We start from the raw sequence: 23,285 nt of genomic DNA, 5'->3' as shown, positions 1-23,285 counted from the left end.
ATGCATCTCCCGGGATTCAGATCCACCGGGTGGCCCCAATTCTATTACCAAGAGGGCAAAAAGCCATGCATAATTTCACACAAAAACCTTTCAAAACAAACCATTCGGGTTTGTTTTACGCATCTTCCTCTCATTCAACTGTTGATCACTGTAGTTCCCATGTTGCAATCTCTTCCAGCTCCGTAGTATCTTTAGGTGCATGATTCGACTGGACTTAACCATCCAGGGGTCCTTTAACCTTTACCTTTAGGTGCAGATAGTGGCAGTGGAGGCACAGCTTTGCAATACCCTTGCACCGCTAGAATGTTTCTATAATTTGTCTCCTGCCTTACACTGAAACTAAACTACTTGGCTCATCTACTTCAGTACTGTTTATGTTTTCATATGTATAACATATATGTTGGTGTTGCACCCCATGCAGATTACTTGAAAGAATCTAAATCTTTTAGAATCAAGCTTTAGACAATATCAAACAACTGGTTATGAAACCAACCCCAAAGCCCTTTCATTGTGTTTCTAAATTTAGAGGATGTGTACAGTGAAATGGTTACTATCCTGCCCAAAGAATGAAATATGTTGATTTCAATCTATGGAGAGGAAGGAATAATTTCCCTTGTACGTATAAACTGAGCTATGTTGAAAGAGCGGAAAATGAATTGTATATTAAAACAGTTTGTTGAAGGATGGGTGATCTTTATTATATTTTGGAATGCGAAAGTTGGTGAGGATGTAATACAATATTCATTTGTTTACTCCCCCCCTAAAACCAAAACATGTATGTTTATATTATATGTCTGTGTATGCCCCTTTTTCCTCTCTTTTTTTTGTAAGAAACTCATTAATTTTTTTAAAAAAATGATTGGCACTCTAGGATTTCATACAGGAGTCCTTCCCTTGACAGGATTCCTTCAATGGAGATGCCAAGGACAAAACGTAGGGAGGCCCTTTTTGCCTATGAAGAATGTGTTCTAACTACTGCTAAGGAGACAGGGTTAGCCTTTCAAAAAGAGGTGGAGGTCAGAGTTCTCATAGGATCTATTTTTTGCAACATGAACCTCAACCTGCATAAATGCATGTCTACAAAACAGAGGTAGCCAACCTGTGTGGTCTCCAGCTGTTGTTCATCATCCCTGACACTTGGGCTCAGAGGCTGGGACTGATTTTAGCAGCAGGTGTAGCACCACAGAATTGCCACTCCTGCCAAAGAGGAACTAACTTGATGTTTTACATTTGGGGACTTAGAGTTTACACTAGCTCCAGATGTGCAGTACATAGTCCTTCATACACAGATATAAGCATTGTATCATTTTACAGCCCAATTCTAACATACATTCATGTGGAAGTATCAGTAAACTTCAAATTATTTTCACTGCAAGTTAAGTAGTGGTCAGAATCCAAGGGAAGTTTCTCTCCATCTTCAGTTTTCCTTGAAACATGCAACCCATAGGTGTTGATATTCTCAAGTGCATACGATTCAGTTCAAATCAAGCTTAAGCTCAGGGTACAGGGTGCAGCAACCATTGTCCCTCAAACAAGAGGCTTGAGGATTATCGTTCAACCTTTCCAACAATACCTTTCATACCCTAAGGCACCTTAGAATTACAAAAGTCATTTTTTAAGACTAAATAGTCATAGTATTTCATATGGTACAGTTTTATAAAATACATTAATGTTTACAGTAGCTGTATTTGACAATGAGGTCTATAGTTGATAAGCTGAATTCCATTTCATTGAGTAGCCTTTAGACCTTAGTAATTTACAACACCAGCCCAAAACAATTGTATCTTTGTCAGTGTTCAAAGTACTTTTGTATACTTATCAGGCACACTTCATTTCCATAATGAATATTCATATGCATCTCCAAGAGTGCAACTCAGTATTAACTTATTTCATACATTTTTTAAAAATATGTACATTGGTGCTGAAAATTTCAGGTCAGTGCCTCTTCTTAATCATTAGATTAACCCTCCCTCCCACATAAAGATTATATCCCAAATAATTTATAGTAAAAATACAAGGTTTTTTTGTTTTGTTTTGGAAAACCACATATAAAACAAGTGTGTGCTGTACACCTATGCATCTTGATTGTCAAGTCAAAACATTCAATCATGTTTTGTGGCAGAATCTTTCATTCAGTTTTGTTTCTGGTAATGCCGTTTTGTAAAGTCTTGGGGGGTCTTTTGCCTCTGGTGTAAGCATGGTACCAAAAGTGCATGAACAGGATTAAAAACAAAGTGCCATAGAGCCAGATGATGAACATAAAGATGGGATACTGGTATGGGCAATGATCCATAAAGTAGATTTGTCCTATATGGACGGTAACCATAATGAACTGGATCTAAAACAGAAAAAAACATAGTAAATCATTAGGTATTTGTTTTAATCACACAGTGGAGGTGGGGGAGTCGCAGCAGACGAAGGAGGAAACTTTCTGTGTAAAGCATCAATCGTAAGTAAGGATAGTTATGCGGAACTAGTTCTACATCCTTGGAGATGGGGAGGCGAGGGTATTATGATGCTCAGCTCTCAAAGCAGTTCCAGGCTACTGGAACTACTTTACCTTACTTTGCTTTACTTACAGTTACCACCACCCCATAAATTGTGGAGAAGGAGCTAGGGTGCCTCTCTGAGGGCCTCTATTGGTGGAGAAGAGTCCTAATGGTTGAAAGGTTTTCACCATGACAGAGACCTCAGTTTTGGCTAGGCAAGTGGTGAGTTCCTGGCAGCCCCCAAATTGGATGTTTCTTTGGATCTGCTGCATCCAAAACCCCATTGTTAAAGAGTTTTTCATCTTCTCTGGGAGGTCAGGCTAAATGGTAGCAGTTCAGGAAACAAGGTGCACAGGTCATGCAATGAGTTCAGCTAGCTCACAGCATTCATATGCATCTGTGGGTTAAACCACAAAGCCTAGGGCTTGCCAATCAGAAGGTTGGCAGTTAGAATCCCCGCGATGGAGTGAGCTCCCATTGCTTGGTCCCTGCTCCTGCCAACCTAGCAGTTCGAAAGCACATCAAAGTGCAAGTAGATAAATAGGTACTGCTCTGGCGGGAAAGTAAATGGTGTTTCCGTGCACTGCTCTGGTTCGCCAGAAGTGGCTTAGTCATGCTGGCCACATGAACTGGAAGCTGTACGCCAGCTCCCTTGGCCAATAAAGCGAGATGAGTGCTGCAATCCCAGAGTCATCCACAACTGTAGCTAATGGTCAGGGGTCCCTTTACCTAAAGTCAACCTACCCCTAACAGATAATCTAGCTTTCCCCTATGTGTTCTGAAAGTTACTCACCAGTTGTATAGTCGTCAGATGCTTCTTCCACCACAAGTATTTGTGGTAAGCTGGTCCCAAGCAACAGAGTCCATAGTAGGTGTACATGAACACATGCACAACACAGTTCAACATACCATGGAATGTTCCCAAGCCACCTGTGAGTAGAACAAAATCCAGTCTTGAAACAATCTACTACCAATCCAAAGTACATCATCTGGGACAAATCAGAGATATGAGGCAAAGAAAAGCAAAACTTGAGGCTGTCTCTGGTAACCTTGTGATCGCTTTGTATGCAACCATAATGGCATGGCTGTCATTAACAGAAATAATTCTGTGAGGCAGAAGCTTCATGCAGTGGCTGTAAATGTATCTATGGATTTAATCATATATGCCAACTCTGTTGTTACAGAGCCTCTATGCCCGCTGTACATCTCCCTGGGGTGGAGAGACTACAGAGAAGCAACAGCTCTTATTAAAAGCCCTCTGCATACATTAAAGCAGGCATTGGAGCCCTCTAGTACTTCAGTAGAAACAGCAATATCCTTGTACCTAATCAAAACCTATGTATGGAAAGTCCACGGACTTTCATGCTTTATACTGTGTATATATTTTCCTGACATTAATATCTCGTCTTTCTGCCCAGGAGCTCAGGGCAGCACACATACCACCCACTCTGTCCTCAAAATAACCTTGAGAGATAAGCTACTGTGATGCCCTCCAAGAGCTGCTGGACTTCCAACTCCTATCATCCCTACCAATCATCCTTGCTGGTTGGGGCTATTGGGAGTAAGGGAGTTCAGCAACCGTACGAGGGAACCAAATTAGCTGCTCCTGGGCTAGGTTGAGAGCTGGCAAGTGGTCGACTGTCTCGGAAGATGGTTTAAGAGTGTACCTTCAGGGCTGAAGGCAGTTTAGTGACAGTTTAAACTCTAGTATCCCCAATCCAGGTTCAACACTGCAATCAATATCTTCACATGCAATAACATAATCAATCAATCTGGGTGTCTCCTGCCCTGCAATACTGAGACACAGGATGGTGGCCTAATTTGGGAATTCTGTCCTCAGCCTATGGACGGTATTTAAATTGCAGCTAATCTGCACCTGTTCAGGCAAAATAAATGCTGAGCTTGATTTTGCAGGTCCTTACCTGTTTTAGTTATGTTACTCTGAAATTACTGTCTTCAGATAAGAACTTGAACCAGTTTTGGAAATCTTGACATGCACACTTGGAATAGGTCCAAGCACCTTTGCATTCGTTTCCAGCTATCTTACATATCTTGTGCCATATTTTTAAGATTTCCCCAACTCCCTCTCCCATACCTTCATGTTTATATTCAAACTCACATTCTAACTGCTTCCTGCCCCTGTTTAGGCTGCCTCACAACCATGAACTTCGAGGTGTTCAGCACTTCTCATTTCTGGAAATGCATGCGGGTTCAAGACTGGTGCATCAGTTAAAAGTGGAGAAAAGTAAGTTGATGCAGACAAAAAGTTGACAGAAAGCATTAACTGCCTGGTCAGGCAATCACAGCAGAGCTATGAACAAGTTTTTTTCTAGCCCCACAGCCCCTTTGTGGTACAAACAATAAATCCAGAAAGTGTATCATTAACCAGAGTTTCCCATTTCATTTTCAGCTTTGGAACAAGCCATACTATTAAACCAACTGGCTTAATATCCTGTCTTGTCCAAAAGGTGGCAACCATAGATGTCCTGGTTTGGAGGAAGCACTTCTTGGTTTGACTGCTCTTCCCTCTGCAGCACAAGCAAATGGGCAGCTTGTATGAGCAAAAGGCATGTGGTGCTTAAAAATTCTATTATTTATTTCTATTATTTATTAACAAGTACTATTAATTAAATTACTATTTTTCCCCAGGGCACCAAACATCGTAGTAAAATAATACAATTAAAATAAAAATATATCGAAAACATTTAAAAGCAATTAAGAACATCTAAAAGCAGTTAATCAAAATGAGAAATAAATGTGTTTTTTATATAAAAAATTGTTTTGTGTACTTTTGAGTATGAAATTTAAAAGATTTAAATTTTTTAAATAAACAAAAAATCAGGGGAAAGTAGCTGGTCAGTGCAACACAAGTGTTACGGTAACTCAAGCAAGCATTTCCCCTATGGCTGAGTGAGGCTGAAGTTTTGCTCTAGAATAGAGTCACAAGCAGTTTCCAGATTACAAAACTAGGTTACTGAGAACTGACACTTGGCCACTTTTAAATGGCAACCATATAATTCGGTGGTTTTCATCATGATGGGCAGGGTGGTCCACATTTGACACATAGGACTTGTGCAAAATACTGCATACTAAATTCTGTTAATAAAGGGCAGTTGGCTTTATGTATTTGGGATGGCAGCCTTGAAGATTCTCCTAATTTCTGAAGTGCCTAACCTTACCACAAGAAAGAGTCACATCCATCACACATAAGCTGCAATGACAGAAACCATCTCTCTGTGTGTGTGCTGTGGAATAATTAAAACTCGCATGCAGAAACCAGAAAAGCAATCTCTCCTAAGCCAAAAATGGAGACTCGCAACCTACTGATATGTAACAGTGCCTGAAGGATTTGCATTTTCATGAAGCCAGTTTAGCAGGAATATCCAAATTACTCAAGCAAGGAAGCCTGCCAAATAATCCCACACAGTATTTGAGGTGTGTGTGTGTGTAAGTAAGGGAATATTGTTAAACGTTTTACTGCTGGCTTATAGTGGCATTAACTCTTATGGGCAATTGCCTTCTTCAGGTGCATAGTAGGGCAATACATGCAAAGTGTACGAAAAGGATCTCCCGTTCTTTTATGTCGTTTCGCAAATGAGATCTAAACACACTGTGTTCTCTACTGGGGGGGGGGGGCAATGCAGTTCTCCTCTTGGTAATTGTTTATTATCAAACACTTCTCACTTTATTCTAAAGCCCATCAAACCCAAGGAGCGAAATAAGACATGCACTCCACAGAAGACCCACTCCTTCAAAACCTCTTGCTGTTGGGTACATCAATCTGGGCTGTGGCAGCACTCAACTAAAACTACAGTTAAAATTCAGGTGGATGCAAGTGGATGACTATTTCTGCTTTGTGCCACAAACTAGCAGTTATTGACCTTGTTCACATCGTGGTAGACCAGGTGTGACTTGTCTGTGGCCTTCTAGATGTTGGACTTTACTGCCATTCCTGATCTTTGGCTATGCTGGCTGGGGCTGATGGGAGCTGGGGCCCAACAACATTTGGAGGGCCACAGGTTAGCTACTCCTTCAGTAAACAATTGCTACCCATTTGGGATGTTTTCCCTCCCATGTACATGCAAGGAAGAGCAAATGATAATTCCTGACTTATTATTATGTCTGAACTGGTCACAGTTTGTTCTTGACTTACTGATAGTCATCTTTTCCGAGGGGGTGGGGCAGGGAGATCTCTAGTTCAGACATAACACTTGGAGCTGGATTCCCCATCCAACTAGTGGGAGGCAGTGTGACAAGTTCTGCTAGCACAATGTGGCTTTTTCCCCTGCCCAAATTGGTGGCAGAGGCATTTGAGAGAAGCCCAGAACAGCATGAAGAGGAAGGAGAGGTGGCATCATTCCATTAGACAAGCAGAAATGCTTGCAGTGACTTAACAATCTCCTTAGTGGTGCTTCAAATTCTAACCTAGGTTTGTTTCTCCTAAGTGCTAAGCATGGAGGTCCGATCAGCAGCTTCATGGTAAAACTATTAACTAGTTTACTGCAGTGTGGGAACTGGACCATTGTGATGCTTTGGATGATTCTATTGCCATTTAGGACGACTTCTATCGCATAACAGAAGGCCAAAAGTTTTTAAAACAAAAAATCCAAAGCACATTAACTGGGAGGGTTCACAATGCTGATTAACACAAGGGCATCTCACTCAAAAGTACTCAATTTCTGTCCACAGAAAAATCCATTAAAAAAGACCTCATGGCAAACACTTGGATTAACATAAATTAGTATTAGGCAGCATTAAGCTAATCATTTTTAAAAGCCAAAAAAAGAAGAAGAGTAAATAGGATGGAAGACATCACTACTCTTCCAAGGGATAATAGAGGGCATTATTTCATTTGTCAAGATCTAATATAGCCTTCCAAAGAAGAGAGCACACATTTATGAAAACTAAACTTGTCATGTTCTAAATATATCTGCTGTGATAATAACTTTATTTTTGCTGTTTCACCGTATATCTCCTTGAGTCAATTGCATAGAAGGCAATGAATAAACTAATAACATTAATAATATAATTACCATCATCATTACTACCACTGTTATTAACAGGCTTCTCCCAAGGCAACACTGCCTCAGGCTCCCCAGCTGAGATGAGATATCCAGATTATTACCATCTACCACCCCCACCCCTTCAAGAGAAGCTATCTATGAAATTTGTCAAGTCCCAACATGCAGCTAATATGAATCTGAGAACAATAGTAATCTGGCAATAGAACACGGGTCAGAAATTGTCTTCTAAATTTTAAAAAATAAAATAGTCTTCTGAATGCCTGTAAAAGCACAACGCAACCTTTAGATGGGATTTTTTTTTTTTTTAACATGGTCTTTGCGTTAGGAAAACCTATAGTTTTCCCTGTGCCCCGCTGCTCTCCTTTCTGTACCTCCTTTTTTTGCCCAGGTGTTTCCAGTTTCGACAGGCACCCTTCAAAGCCAGAGAAGGCGAACCAACATGCAAAAGAAAGGGGTTTGCATAATTCAAAGTAAATAACTTGTTGCATCTATGCTAATGCTTCCAAAAGATTTCAGCTTGCTAGGGATTTTGGGCCTGAGAACATTCAAGGGTTACATAATAGGGTGGGAAAAGAAACTAGAAATCGGATGGAACTACTGGTCAAATGCCACTATCAATAAACTGCTAAAGCTGCAAAGCTAAAATCGGGAGAAAAACAAAGTTCTTAATCCAACAGAGAGCTTGGCATTCCTATGCTAATTTAAGCCAATATGTTTAAGAGCACCTAATTCTGTGATGGAACCAGTTAATGTGCTGAGTCAAGTAAGAAACCTTAATAGGTTTAAATGATACACTTGCTTCAGAATCTTTGTATTGTTTGCCTTTTCTTCTGTGTGACTTTAAACAAAAAGCTTTGTGCAAGTTGCCCTTTGTTTAGCCACCCAGTTGCAGGAAGCAGCCAGAGACACCACCTACCTGGGAAAAGTTGATATGTATACATGACTTTCTAAAGCAGGTGGGGTGCATGCACAGAATTTTAAGGAAAACCCCATAAGTAAAGCAGCAGAAAGAAGGAAATTTCCACTTAGAAACATTGTATTATTTATAAAAGCAAGTATCAATTTAGAATCGGAACTACCTGGAGCAAATTTGACTCCAAACCACCAGGTCCAAGGCATGATTGTGTGATGGAATACATGGAGAAACGTAATTTGGGCATTCTTCTTTCGGAGCACAAAGAAGATCTGGAACGATTTAAACAGGTATTATTACTGCAAGTCACACTTAACGTCAGCAGCATGCGCAATTCAGTCTGTGCGCTGAATAGCTCATCATGTTTTCATGGCATGTATAAAAATGCATTTATTCACAGTGCCGTTCCATGACTATTAGTACTGACTACACATACTACTGCCCAAAATAGTTGCTAGAGTAAATAAATAAATAATCTATTGGCTTTTGTTTTACACACAGAAGATGCAGGTGGTTTCAGAGTCACTGGAGTACAGTATATAGAACACCAGTTTTTTCATACAATCTGCTGCTCAATCTGCTCACAATGCACCCTTGTGATTTGTCACTTGCACTGTGTGTCTCCCCACCACACACACACACACACACACACACTGGTGCAGGGGCGGACGAAGAGTGTGCAGTGGGGGCGGGCCGCTCAGAGTGTCACCTCTGAGGGGGGTGACAAAATTCAGGGGCCTGCAGTGCGCCCAGGCCACACGTGGGAGTGCCCCAAATGGTCTGCCTGCCACCTCCCCCTCAGCTGTAGGGCAGCTGAGTGGGAGGAGGCAGGCAGACTCCTTGGAGGCCCCACAGAGTGCCCCAGCTTGCCCTGTGCCACGGGCGGCTGGCCCTGCCCCTGGGCGCAAGGCACATGTGCCGTCCCAGGCACCCAATAAGCTTGCTCTGCCGCTGCACTGGTGTCCAGTATTTTAAAAAGACATACCAATTTTCACATGGTTTGTCTGGAAACCAGCCTTGTGCTACTGTTGTTTCTAGCCGCAGCTCATCTGCTACTGGATTTTTTTTATTTTTTGGAGTGGAGTGTGTGGTGCAATACTGCAAGCTATGTATCAGCTCAATAAACACTGCACTGATTCCTTAGAGACTAATCATAGCACATTGAGAAGAACCTTGTTGGATCAGGCTGAAGTACCCATCTACTCCTACAACTTGTTCTAACTGTAGTCAACCAGAAGCAGGATCTGCGTAGAACACTACCAATGATTCCCAGCCACTGGTACAGTGGTACCTCGGTTCTTGAATGTAATCCATTCTGGAAGACTGTTCAAGTTCCGAAACGTTCAAAAACTGAGGTGCAAAGGGCTGTCAACAAATTCAATTGAGAAAATTGAAAAACATATAGGGGAAGCCGTTCGACTTCTGAGGCGTGTTCGAAAATGGAAGCATTTACTTCTCAGTTTTCGGCATTCAAGTTCGGAAACATTTGTCAACGGAGGCGTTTGAGAACCGAGATACCACTGTATTCTGAGGCATAGTAAAGAGAGAATGTAGCCATGGTGACTAGTAGTCACTGAGAGCCTTATTCTCCATGAACAAAGTCTTAGAAACCTGAAGGCGAAACATAGTTGACTAAACTATAGACATCATCACTATGAGAAGCAATTATTATGGAAGCCTTCCCACCCACACAAACTTCCCTGCTTCTCTCAATGAGGAAGAGAAAATAAAAGGTTCTCCAGGTGTCCTCACCACTCAAATAAATTACAGCACGTGGAAAGTTTACATCCACACAGTGGAGTTAACACAACCCCACCTCATGGCGAAGGAGAACTACAATACACACAGAACAATCTGAAGTATACAAAGGTGCCCCTCATTCACTTGTTATATTCTACAATTGTGCTTACCGTGTCTAGCAATTCAATGAATTTCGAGAAATAATACAAGTAGCAGGCACGAACCATCTGCAGAGAAGAAAAAGATGCGTTAAAAACTGAAAACATAATGGAGCCCAAATCTAGCCTTAGTTGAACTTTATGCAGGTTTTTCAAGCTTTTGGTGCTGAATTTATGTGCAACAGCTTCATGGTGCACCTCATCACCATTCACCAGGTGATACAATCCAAGGAAACACAAAGGAGGGTATACAGTGGTACCTTGGTTCTCATACTTAATCCGTTCCAGGAGTCCATTCAACTCCTGAAACCATTCGAAAACCAAGGTGTGGCTTCCGATTGGCTGCAGGAGCTTCCTGCAGTCAAGGGAAAGTCGCGTCGGACGTTCAGCTTCTGAAAAACATTTGTAAACCGGAACACTTCCGAGTTTGCAGCGTTCGGGAACTAATTTGTTTGGCAACTAAGCCGTTCGAGAACCAAGGTACGACTGTACACACAGAGAGTGGAGATTCTGTATATTTCCTACACAGCAGCATGCAGTGCCCACAAACACCTTTTTAAAACTTCTGCAATGCAATGGGAAGGTGCTAGTTAAAGTCTCTCTCTCTCTCTCTCTCTCTCTCTCTCACACACACACACACACACACACACAGCCAATCTTTTCTGCATGTGTGTAAAAAGCTGCATTGGTGTCCATGCCTCTCATGGCTGCTCTTTTCATTACACACACATACACACATTCATTTGCAACTCTTCTGTTGTAGCCAATGCAGTCAAATGATAGCACACATTCCTGCAACTTTGTGAACCACAACAAAGTCATTACATGACTCACCCTTAGAGCCATAGGTGACCTGGAGTAATCAACTATGTCACAGCGATAGGTATAGCCTGTAGCCCAGCCAGACATAAGGAACTGTAGGTGGAAGACAATAATGATTCATAACAATAACAGTAACAATACTTTATTTAGCTATATGAAGTTCAGGGGTTGGTTTTTTTCAATTGCATGATCAATGTTTCTTTTTTTGGACTGAACACAATCCATGTGTATGTTTTAGATTATACAGATTGGCCCAATACACATACATAGTGTTCAGTGAAAAAAAAAAGAAACATTGATTATGCAATTGGGGAAAAAACACACCATGAACTTTGTACATCTAAAGGGTTCAGAAGTAGGGTGGGGGGGTTGTTTGTTTGTTTGTTTGTTTGTTTGTTTACTTCTATCACAACAGGTGTGTAAAAAGCTACTCGCCCTGTCACTAGGGCAGCAAAGAGGTTACTCCAGGCAAAGTTAATAGTAGCTGGAAGTGGATTTATTTCTTTTTCCAGTTGTTCCTGTTGTCCATTATTTTTACAGAGGTGCATTTGGCAGGGGAAATACTAAATATATTTTTAGGTATGCAAACATTTGGATACTTATTACCAAGGCTATATAATCAGGAGCATCTTACTGAAACGAAAGGTTGCAAAAATTATAATATGGAGATCACCATGAGCATTACAAAAGAAAGCAATTTTTGTGATACACGGATCAAGTGCCGTCACTGAAGAAAAAATTGACAAGACAGCCCAGAAGTCAAAGACTGTTTCAAGTATCTACAAAGAAAAAAATATAAAGTCACAAAAGCAGTTTCATAGCATAGCTCAGTGACAGAGAACATGCTTTGCATGTAACAGGTCTCCTCCATACAGAGCCACCCAGAGAAGATGATTCTGAGCTAGATGGACCAGTGGTCTAACTCTGTATAAGACAGTTTCCTATGTTCAGTGAAGTCATGCTTCTTATTTCAACAGCCTGCACCTACAGGTATAGTTCACCTAACTATACCTATAACTTCCCGGTTAGGTTCCCAATTCACAGGCAAAATATACCTTGTGCTTCCCTGTCCATACATCTACTGCCTCATATATATATATAAAGCCAGGCACAGAGGTGACATCACTATACAGGGATTTTACCCAGCAGAAATAATAAGGAATGGGGCTTAATAGTCCCCTCTCCCACCTGGCTCCTCATAAATATAGGGAAGCGAAGAAGAGATGCAGAGATACCGCCTGGTTAATTTGTTCACTTGTCACTGTGGGGACTTGGGTGTGTGAAGCCTGCAAAGACTGCTCCAGGTCCTTCTACTCTGCCCAGTAATATTATGGAACAGTAACGGGAAACCTGTGGCCATCTGGATGTTGTGAAGACTCGCATCAACTCCAGCCAGCATGGCCAATGATCGGAGATGATGAGAGATGAAGTCCACCATTTAGGAGGGCCCACAGGTTGGTCAACTTTGACTTTACATATTACAGAGCCACGTCATTTTTAGGATAATGTTGTTGATGGGAGCGAACTCGTGTACAGTTAACAAAGGGAGGAAGGAGGCTTCTTACTCCCCCAAACACACACTTTCCCCAGGAGTAGAGATAGAAGCCTAGTGTGGACTCATCCATTTGCTTCATGTGTTGGGAGAAAAATTTGCTGCATTTCCCAACTGCTAGGCTGTGGTAGAGGGAAATACGATTTAGAAGGCAGTCCCTAGGCTTCAAAAAGCTAAGAGGGACAATGAATTTTCCCTGGGAACAAAGGGCCACATCGTGGCATTCAGATTTGATGAAAGTGTTTCTAAACTTTGGTGTTGCAATCTGGCCCACAGCAGAAACCCATTAACATTTTTAGGAAAACAAAAACAAAAAAAACTTTGTGCACATCTAATCGGCATAATGTGTCTATTCTTAGGCAATACTTACTTCATAAGTCATATAAATTGAAAGAGCCACTACAATGAAGTTGTAAAAAACCATCAATTGCCTCAAATCAAAAGGTTTCCTGTTCTCCATGAACTTTGGTCCCAGGTTGGTGACAAAATAGATATATGCTCCAAGAATAAGTGTCTGTGGAAAAGGTGAGGCCATAAGCGGGTAGCCATCGACTCGTGGATCTGGAAGAGATTTAGTTTAAAAGGGACCAAGTCAGTCAGCTACCATGATTAATCAATCATTGAGTATATTATTAAGCAAAAATAGGCTGTTCATTCGAATGAATGTTTTCACCTGTACAGGCACATTTGTTGTTTACCTCAGCTTCTCCCCATGTTACACAAAAAGCATACCTTACGCAAGGAAACAAAAACCTGCATCCATAAGTTGCAACAATGAGAAACCTTTGACAATGGCATGACCGTGTTATTTTTTCCTTGAATACTACAAACAGAAGTCACACGCTCTTGAAACGCATCATTAAATTTTGCTATTTGGCTAGATTTGAGACCTAGTGCAGCCACTATTTTGGTGTTTGATGAGTTGCATCATTTACTTCAGCAGTGGCCAACCTCAGGCTTGCCTGATGTTACTGGACTACCCAGCACAGCCAATGGTCAGTTGAAATCCACAATCATCAGAAAGATCTTTAATTTACTCATTCCCTGTATTTTTATTGCTGTCAAATGGCAAAACAGAATAAAGTATTACCCTTCATTGAGCCACTTGACTAGTCTAGCAAAATACTTACAAGATTTAAAAAGAAGTAACTTGGACATGTATATATTCCACCAATCCCTCCCAATGACTGGGACATCACCAAGAATGTCCAACACCCACCCCTATCATTAATGGCATCCAACAGGGATGTCCAATCGGTCAATCACGATCTACCTGTCGATCGCTGGGTGTCCCTGGTCAATCGCGGGACCCTGATCAATTGCTCCCCTCCCCCAAAAGCTCAACAACTCTGGTCAATCCTCCCCAAAAACAACTTTGATGAAGCTTCCCAAGAAAAAACTCTACAACTCTGGTCAATCCAATGGGTAGATCACTGCCAGTTTTTTTATAGTGGGAGTAGATCGCAGTCTCTTGGAAGTTGGACGTGCCTGGTATATAATATACATTAGTATCCTCAATCTGCTAAGAATATTTCATTTTTTCCCTTTTACATTAATGCAATACTCGTAAAAACAGGGATTAAATTTACCCCCATTAGCAAATGGGATTCCTAAATAACCTCATTGCTACACTGCTTAAAATTAGCAGCTTTGGTCTCTCCCTATACCCAATAATACAGTCTTCTTTACACTGAGTTTATTCAGTAATCCAAGTTGTGGGCATCATAACACTTTCATAAAGGAGACTCATTTGGAGACAAAACAACTTGGTATTCTGTGGAAGAATGTGAAAACACAGAGCAAGGGCACTCAGTGCCTTCTAGGTTTTAATATTTGTGAATGGTAGAAGTGCGCAAGTGCACCATCTTCCTTTCCTCCTAGGCATTAACAGGAAACATTATGCACAAATTGTTCACATGCGATATTCACGTTTGACTGAATGTTTGTAAAACAAAGCCAGAAGCAATTTTGGAAGCGTCAGTTAATGTCTTCATAGGATGCTTATTAGTGTGGAGCTTATTAGTATTTGTACATCCTGCTGACATATTGTTGGGGTATTCTAAACATGGCATTAGGCCCTGTGTGTGAACAAGCATGCATAATTTGGCCCCTCCAGATGCTGAGGGGAAGTGCTGTGCCTTTCAGGACCTGCTTGTGGACTTCCTGGACTCACCTGGCTGGCCACTCTTGGAAACAGGATGCTAGGCTAAATGGAGCTGCGATCCAGCTATGTTCTCAACAGCTGTACAGGCATCACCTTGATCATAAATTTTCCCGAATTTATGGTTATCTATTTCTTATTCCAAGACAACTAATGCTCTAAAACTGGAAACCAGTTATGTGCCATTTTATAGTTGCACAAGCATTACTTTGGCATCCTACTTCAGTGGAACTCTTAATAAACAACACCACAACAACTCTGGTATTTTGAGAATCCTTGTCTTGCAGAACGCCTAAATTTAAGTTATACACATTTCCATTCAAAGAGCTGGGATCCCAATCCAGAGGTGTGTAGAAGGGATCTGACAGTACCGACAAAAGAAATGATTCCTTTTTCCTGATGTGACAACCATCCAATGGATTTGCATGTGCTCTACATCAAAAAGTAAAATCCTGTGCCTAAAATCCTTGGCCTGTATGAATCCACAAATTCAGTAACATTGCATAGATTCTCCAGAAGTGCAATCACACCACCCAGTAAAGGGCTATCAATGGCTACAAGCCACAATGGCCATGTGCTCCCTCCGCTGTCAGAAGCAATGTCAGTTGCTGGGAATCACAAGTGGGGAGATGGCTATTTCGCTCAGGTCTTGCTTGTGGGCTTCCCACAGGCATCTGGCTGGTCACTGTGAACAGGATTCTGGACAAGATGGGCCTTTGGACAGTATTGCATTGTGCTTTTTCTGCACTCTCAAGCAATCACAGGATGCAGAGACCTGCTTATTCATTTTTCAGTTAGGTAATACACGTGTAAGATGGTATGCATGACCTTTCTGTACATTGAAAAGACTGATAAACATTGTGCAACATGCAACTCATAAAGTTAAATCCTGTTCCTCTGGAAGCAACTCATGGGTGAGTCAACACCATGTAATCTCTCACTTGTTAAACATCTGGTGCAATTGATTACTCATTTTGTGTTCCATCTTCAATTATCCCAAATTAACACCCGACTTGTTCCTTCCCAAAGCTTCCAATATGCCCACGTATCCTGGAATAGCCAAGTGCACAAGGACCTACTGGCAAACAACTGCACATTTCAGTTTTACATAGATACTCTTAATAATACTATTTCAGCTGTTGTTAAATACCATAAAACAGAAAGTCACTACTGTGGAGCAAGACTTACCAGCATCTTTAATCCACTCATCATAAAGCGATGCAGCCTTCAACGTCAGATTGTTTAGGGCCATCTCCACCGTGGTGAGAAGGATCTCTCCTGAGGGGCAATAAATGGGACATATTAAAATATGCAAAGAAAAAAGGGGGTGGAAGTCTTCACACAACTGTCAATGAAGTTGTTGCAGGGAAGCAAGTTGATTGTAGTGTACACTAGGCAACAGTTTAAGGACATTTAACACCAGCCTCATTTTCTATTTTATGCAATGCATACCCCAGTCACAATTTCATCTTTGCACACACAAACACACACACACACACACAAACACACACATGCCTGACTTTTAAAAATGGTTACCCAGAAGAAAGCCCTGCTGGATTTCATGGACATGGCTTTCAGAGTGTTCAGGATCACTACTATGGTGAAGATCAACTTAATAATATCAGAGTGCCCTTATTCTCACCAGTGCAACTTAAAGACTCTACAATCAGATGCTGTGGGGAAAAAGAAGCTTCTCTGTTGTTAAGCTCAGCTTTTTCTTTTCCATTTCCATCTGCTGAAGCCACAAAGTGGCAGGGCAGTCTTAAGCATTAAACCTATTATGTATGGATTTAGAGTGGGGGAAGTAGACAAATGCAAAGATAATAATGAGACCAGACTGTACTGGGTGTCCCTAGACCTGCTGAATGTCAGTTCAACCCATGTAGATCACAGCTAACCACTAGCTCAAGATTGGCTAATCCTTAATGAGCTCCCTGAGCAAATTTTCTGCTTCCCTCCCAAGATCCTACTGATTCTGCTGGTGGCAGAAAAACAGGGAGGAAAGTAGACAGTGATGGGGTGGGCAGAAGCCAGAAAACAAGTTGGAATGCAAATGGCCCCCTCCCTGGTCTTCAGATTGATCAATTTAAGAACAGAGAGGAGGTGATAATCTTTCATCAACTCATCTGTACTGAAAAGCTGAGGGAAGAGCTGTGTATGTGTGCATGTGCATGAAAGCATGGGGTGCGGCCACACCCACTACTAGCATACAGACCCTGGAGACTTGGCCAAGCAGCTATCACACTAAACAAAGGTTAGCAACTCCTGACATAGGACCACTTTATCCAGGTGGTTTAGCTTACATCAGTGGCAGGAACGTGGCTTCCATTGACCTGGGTTGACCTGCCCTGCTGGTATGTTTTTCACACAGCTGCAAGCAGCGACACAAACAGAACTCACTGCATTGATTCTTGGCCCCACTTTCCTCTAACCATGCCAAGAGGTCATGCAAATTGGTCCTCCAAGCTTGTTTTCCAAACTCTCTGCTTCTTTCATGTCTAAACAAGGTCCAGATCAAAAATATGCAGGGAACCAATGGTAGAACTCCTCTAACAGGATTGTAAGAATTCTAGAATGCTCACAGTTCAATGACTACATCTCCCTGAAAATGGAAAGCCAACCTATCAGGGCAAGGTTAGAGTAGAAATCTTGCTTTCATGCTTGTCTCATTTTGGTGCTCATCTTAGATAGGGTGGAGTGGTTTTGTTGGGAAAGAACCCTTTTACAGTAGTACTATATTCTTAAATACGTTTTTAACATGCTTACATTATTTTTATTATTATATTTTTACTTTGTTGTAATTTGCTTTGGGACTTTTTGTAATAGGAAGTGAGAGATATCTATTTAGTAAATCTAACGTTGACCCTAACAGGGTAGTCATTTGCGAAGCAGGGTCAATTCCACTAGCGCTGTATGCCCAAGATGTCAACGGTAATGATAGCATGACACTGCACAGCAAAGTCTTTTTACTTTTCTTGTCCCCTTAATCTTACTGCCAGCTCTATAAAAGCAGCTTCCCAACCACAATGCCGAAAGGGCTTCAAACTCAGGACAAAGTCTTTGAGCTGCCAAGTTAACATCCTGAAACTTCAAGACAGTTCAGCATGACCAAATTCATTAATAAGTACAGTGGAACTGTGAATTTTACAATGAGCTGTTAAAACAAATCCATGATGTAAGAAAGGGTTGCTCAAGCCAATAAAAAGAAGCAAACTAAAATATTTCACAAACACCATCCCAATCACAGTTTTAATCATCAGCATCAAAATGTTATTATTTATACCCACCCATCTGGCTGGGTCAACCCAGCTAGCATGATTAACAGCATTTACATATTGCTGCAGAGTATTCAAAATGTGCTGTGCAAGTCAATCGATGCCTTGTTTCCCATAATCAATTTAGATAAGAAGTGTTAGGCAAGCAAATTCCTTTGGGCATCAATAGGCGATTGCAGGGTGAGATCACTGTGGGTTTCTTCTCCCTTATAGGACTCCAGATCAAGGCTGTGATCTCATCAATACTGGCTTTCCCAGGGAGAAATTATTTTTTCCCAGGGCCTGATCCTACACGACAGATATAAACTTATCAGTTGGAATTCTGAAACATCCATTTGGGTCTACATAGTACTTACTGAGAGTGGCTCCCATTTAAAGATAAACATATTCCACCCCTACCATGAGTTTCTAAATTTGTAATCATTCTTCAGAATATATACATACGCTAGTCTAACACCTTCTCAGCCTTTCCCAATTCAGACAGAATGAAGAGAGAGTGCTGCTACAAATCCCTGAATGAAACCTCCCAATGATATTATATGAATGTGGAATAGCATAGGAAACAGAATGGACCCTTAAGGGAACCCACAGAGTCAAGCAAATGTCCACTAGGACTCAGCTACATTAGTTTTTTTAAAAAAGCATTTTAAATGCGTTATAACACTGTGACACCAGATAGCGCTGTAGGGTTTGAACCTTTGGCAACATGATTTCCCATTATGAGCTTTACAACATGTTTTCCTGGGGGGGGGGGAATGGGGGGGGTTAATGTCTAGATCAAGCCCTAATACAACTTTCTGGTAGTGAGCCTGAAGGCAGGACTAGTGCCACCATGACAACTCCCGCCCCTGTGGGTTGCATGTTTCTCTCCTGATATAGGTCATTAATCAGGGTGACCAAGGCTTTTTGGTGGCAAAACCAGGCCTGAAACCAAACTGTAATGAAACTAGATAGCCTGTTTCCTCCAGGCATACCAGCAGCTAGCTGGCCAAGACCCTCTCAATCACCTTGCCCAGGAAGGGAATATTACAGACATGGTAACAGTTTTCTAAAACCTCCGGATGCAGTGACCTCTTCAAGAGAGGTTGCACCGCCACCTTTTTCAAGGCAGTGCACAAGTGTCTCTCATAGTGAGGCACTAACTAATCCTTGGACCCATACAGTCAGTCCCTGTTACTAGATTTTATCAGCCATGATGAGTGGGGATCAAAAGACCACACAGTCTGCCTCACCACCACAAGCATCCTGCCCACATCCTTTGGCTGCAACAGTCAAAAACCGATCCCACAAAGTGACAGTGCTTTAGGGACCTGCAACAGACCTGAACCAATCATGGCATCGAGTTCAGCGCAGATCTGAATGATTTTGCCCTCAAAGTGATTTACAGAGATGCCTCCCAGCAGGCTACTCAGTGGCCCGTTTTCTATTATGCAACCCTGTTCTGAACCAGCCAGTTTGCTACTCTCAGCAGCTGTGCTGGGCGATTCACCAAAGGTGTGAAAGAGGCTGAGAGTAATATGATCTTTCGGCGGATGCTACCACCATGTAGTAATCAACTTGGCATCTCAACCTGGCCATTTTCATGGCAGGACTTACCTGTGGCATCTGACCTGCTTGGTTGCCTTGTGCTCTCTCTCAAAAAGCCAAGGAGCCTCTCAAACTCTCTGCAGCTGGATAAGGCGCTTAGGGGCAATCTCATAAATAGCCTTCCCTGTCTCACTATTCCAAATTGGACCTAGGGCTTTAGCAGGAGCACCACATGGGAAATCCTTCCATTTCCATCAATCTCTGGGGGTAGATGGGAGGGTCACAGGCAATGCAACCTTCATTAGGGAGCGGTCCATCCATGACATCCACGATAACTCACCACCACGCCATTCACTGTATTATTATTTTTCAGATCCTGCAGCATGTGTCTGACACATGGATGTATTGCAAAAGCCCCATGGTTATCATGGCAACCACAAAATCCTGGGCTGGTCTAGATAAGGCAGAAACAACATGGACATTGAAGTCCCCAAGAATAGTGTCCTAAGATTCTGCAGCACCACACCAGGGGCTGCCACCACCAGGGTCACATCTAGAGGTGGATAGCATACCAACAAGCTCCCCATCAGGGTCTATACACCATCAACAGCTGGCTCCCCTTTTATCTGTCCCAACCCAACAGCCTAGCAGTCACTGGCAACTAGGATCAGATGTTCCAGTTGCTCACTCAGCCAGCCATTCCTCCACAGCAGCTTTCTCTCAAGCAAACCAAGCAGCAGTGACTGTTTCTCAAGAAGAAGAAGAAGAGTTTGGATTTGATATCCCGCTTTATCACTACCCAAAGGAGTCTCAAAGCAGCTAACATTCTCCTTTCCCTTCCTCCCCCACAACAAACACTCTTGTGAGGTGAGTGGGGCTGAGAGACTTCAAAACAAGTGTGACTAGCCCAAGGTCACCCAGTAGCTGCATGTGGAGGAACTGGGAATCGAACCCAGTTCACCAGATTACGAGTCTACCACTCTTAACCACTACACCACACTGAGGTTTACTTGGCACTGCCTCTCCTCTGCTCCCACAAACCTCACAAGCCTGGTGAGGTACTTAGCTACTTAGAAGGTGCCCCACAGAAGGTGCTACTTAGAAGGTGCCACACAGCTGGCTTCTTTTTTAATCTCTCCTTATATTGTGTCCTTAAAACCCTCAAAGTCAGCTAATGTGTATATGCTGCCATTGCAAGGCAAAAAATAAAAATAAGAATGGGCCCACAGGTCCCAAAAGGTTGGCTGGTGACCCCTGGGCCAAGAAAGACATAATGCAGGGCATCAAACCTCAGAATAATGGGGAAGAGGGGCTCCAATCTCAACCAAATTAGAAATGCTAGAGGAAGGTTGTGTAACCCTTTCTCATTCACTATTTTCCACAGATGGTCCTGGGACAGGGTGGAGAAGAGAGACACATAGGCACATCCTTAACTCTCATTTCACCCTCCATCAGGACCAGCACCACCTTGGATGGTGTATTTAGACTGAGAAGACATATAATCTGCATTGAGCCCTATTCAAAGTGCTCCTTAACTTTAAAGCCATGAACAACTTTAGACCCAATTATCTTAGTCTATACCTTCTCTCATATGAGTTCTACAAAACTTAAGATCCATCCAATGAAGACCTGCTCTTCTACTAGGGACAAGGACATTTTGAATTTTCTCTTTCTTTCTTTGGCCCCTTTATGCACTTTGTTGCTGTGGTGTTTGTTTTAATTTTTTATTATTATTGTAGTCTATACTTTTGCATTCAGTAAAAAAACACAGGATATAAAGTTTTAAAAATCCAAATAAACAAGACTACTGGTTACGTGATATCAAAAACCTGCAATACCCAACAACAAAATACAATTGTTGTCTCTTGGGAGTGAACAGAATGGAAACCTGTACCTTATTTAAAACCCTACCTGACCAGAGACAGACAGCATGATAAAAACCAATTAATGAGTATTCAAAGGCAATGATTCCATCTCATCCCTATTCATTATTACTTCACTTCTGGCTTTAGTGATACGATCTCTGTGATACTTAGCTCTTCCCAGCTATGAAACGCCCTCTATTGCAGTCCTAAGCCTTGCTAATTTAAAGAGGTGTTGCAAGGCTTACCTTTGGGGCTGGTCTTTGAGTCTCAGAACATGCTAGGAAAATTTCAAGTGGCTTTATTCAGTGTTACTGGGGGAAACAGGGTGTTGGTTTTTTACCTGTCCTGAGTCTTTGTAATGGGTGGGTTATTATGTATTTTTAGAATGGCTGGCCCCCAACTAAATAAAACCTTAAATCAAGCATATGGTTTTTACTTGTAAAATATGCATATTAGTAAAAAGGAAAACAAGATACCTTGTTTTATATAGACTGGGTTGGCTTCGTATTTGGGGGGCCCATGAGAAAGATGTATTCTTTGGATACCCTCCCCCCCCCCTTTGATTAGATCCACCTTCTTGACAGTATTGCAACTGCTCTTTTCCTTCCCCACTCGCCCTGGGCCAAATTCACACCAAATGGAGAGGGCAATAGCCTCTCAATATTGCTCATATGCTCAGAAAGCACACACTAGAGGAAGCCAACCTGCTGTCACCCAGATGTCACTGAACTGCAATTCACATCAGCTCCCACAATTGGTCATGCCAGCAGAACAGAAGAAAATTTTAATCCAACATCATGTAGTAATAATAATAATAATAATAATAATAATATTTTTTTTATTTATACCCCGCCCTCCCCAGCCAAGGCCGGGCTCAGAGCAGCTTACAAGCAATAATAAAAACAAGATGAATGATTACAACTTAAAAACAAAAGTAAAATACAACATTAAAATAGGCTATCCGTGGGGCATACCGGGAGAGGTGGTCCCATAGGTACGAGGGTCCTAGGCCGTGAAGGGCTTTAAAGGTCAAAAGTAGCACCTTAAATCTGACCCTGTACTCCACCGGGAGCCAGTGCAGCTTGAAAAGCACTGGGTGAATATGCTCCCATGGCAGAGACCCCGTGAGGAGCCTCGCTGCAGCATTCTGTACCCGCTGGAGTTTCTGGGACAGCTTCAAGGGCAGCCCCGCGTAGAGCGAATTACAGTAGTCTGGAGATGACCGTCGCATAGATCACTGTGGCCAGGTCAGGGCGGGAAAGGTAAGGGACCAACTGCTTGATGCGGCGAAGGTGGAAAAATGTCGCCTTGGCTGTTGCTGTAACTTGCGCCTCCATGGAAAGGGAGGCATCAAGGATTACACCCAAACTCTTAACGGAAGGCAATGGCACTAATTGGGCCCCCGCAAAAGAAAGGAGTTGGTCCCTCATCCCCATGCCATCCCGACCTAGCCATAGGACCTCTGTCTTCAAAGGATTTAGTTTCAATCGGTTCCCACAAAACCACAGCTTCCAAGCATCTGGTCAGTGTGTTCGGGGCCGAGTCAGTGTGGCCATCCATCAACAGATAGATTTGAGTGTCATCAGCATATTGGTGACAGCCCAGCCCAAAGCTCCGGATAATCTGGGCAAGGGGGCGCATAAAGATGTTAAAAAGCATTGGGGAGAGAATTGCGCCCTGCGGCACTCCACACACCAACGAGTGGCGCGACGACATTTCCCTCCCTAGTGCCACCCTCTGTCTCCGACCAGAGATAGAA

The 23,285-nt window shown here is 42.2% G+C and overlaps 1 protein-coding gene across 1 annotated transcript in view; it reads right to left on the bottom strand.

Moving 5' to 3' along the window:
* Positions 1 to 672: 672 nt before the first annotated feature.
* The window catches only part of ELOVL7 (ELOVL fatty acid elongase 7), a 41,271-nt gene continuing 18,658 nt past the window's right edge, over positions 673 to 23,285 (bottom strand). Inside the window, exons 2-8 of the mRNA XM_083404345.1 lie at positions 16,048 to 16,137; positions 13,069 to 13,259; positions 11,159 to 11,239; positions 10,337 to 10,393; positions 8,593 to 8,698; positions 3,283 to 3,419; positions 673 to 2,338 (exon numbers count right to left, since the gene is read on the bottom strand). Of these exons, the coding sequence (XP_083260471.1) occupies positions 2,129 to 2,338; positions 3,283 to 3,419; positions 8,593 to 8,698; positions 10,337 to 10,393; positions 11,159 to 11,239; positions 13,069 to 13,259; positions 16,048 to 16,111 (846 nt within the window). The 5' untranslated portion in view covers positions 16,112 to 16,137 and the 3' untranslated portion in view covers positions 673 to 2,128. The remainder of the gene's footprint in view (positions 2,339 to 3,282; positions 3,420 to 8,592; positions 8,699 to 10,336; positions 10,394 to 11,158; positions 11,240 to 13,068; positions 13,260 to 16,047; positions 16,138 to 23,285) is intronic.

Source organism: Podarcis tiliguerta, assembly GCF_965153285.1.
Source record: "Podarcis tiliguerta genome assembly, chromosome: 11".
Taxonomy (NCBI): Eukaryota; Metazoa; Chordata; class Lepidosauria; order Squamata; family Lacertidae; genus Podarcis; species Podarcis tiliguerta.
The sequence above is the reverse complement of the archived record's forward strand: the minus strand, read 5'-3'. Positions and strand labels throughout refer to the sequence as shown.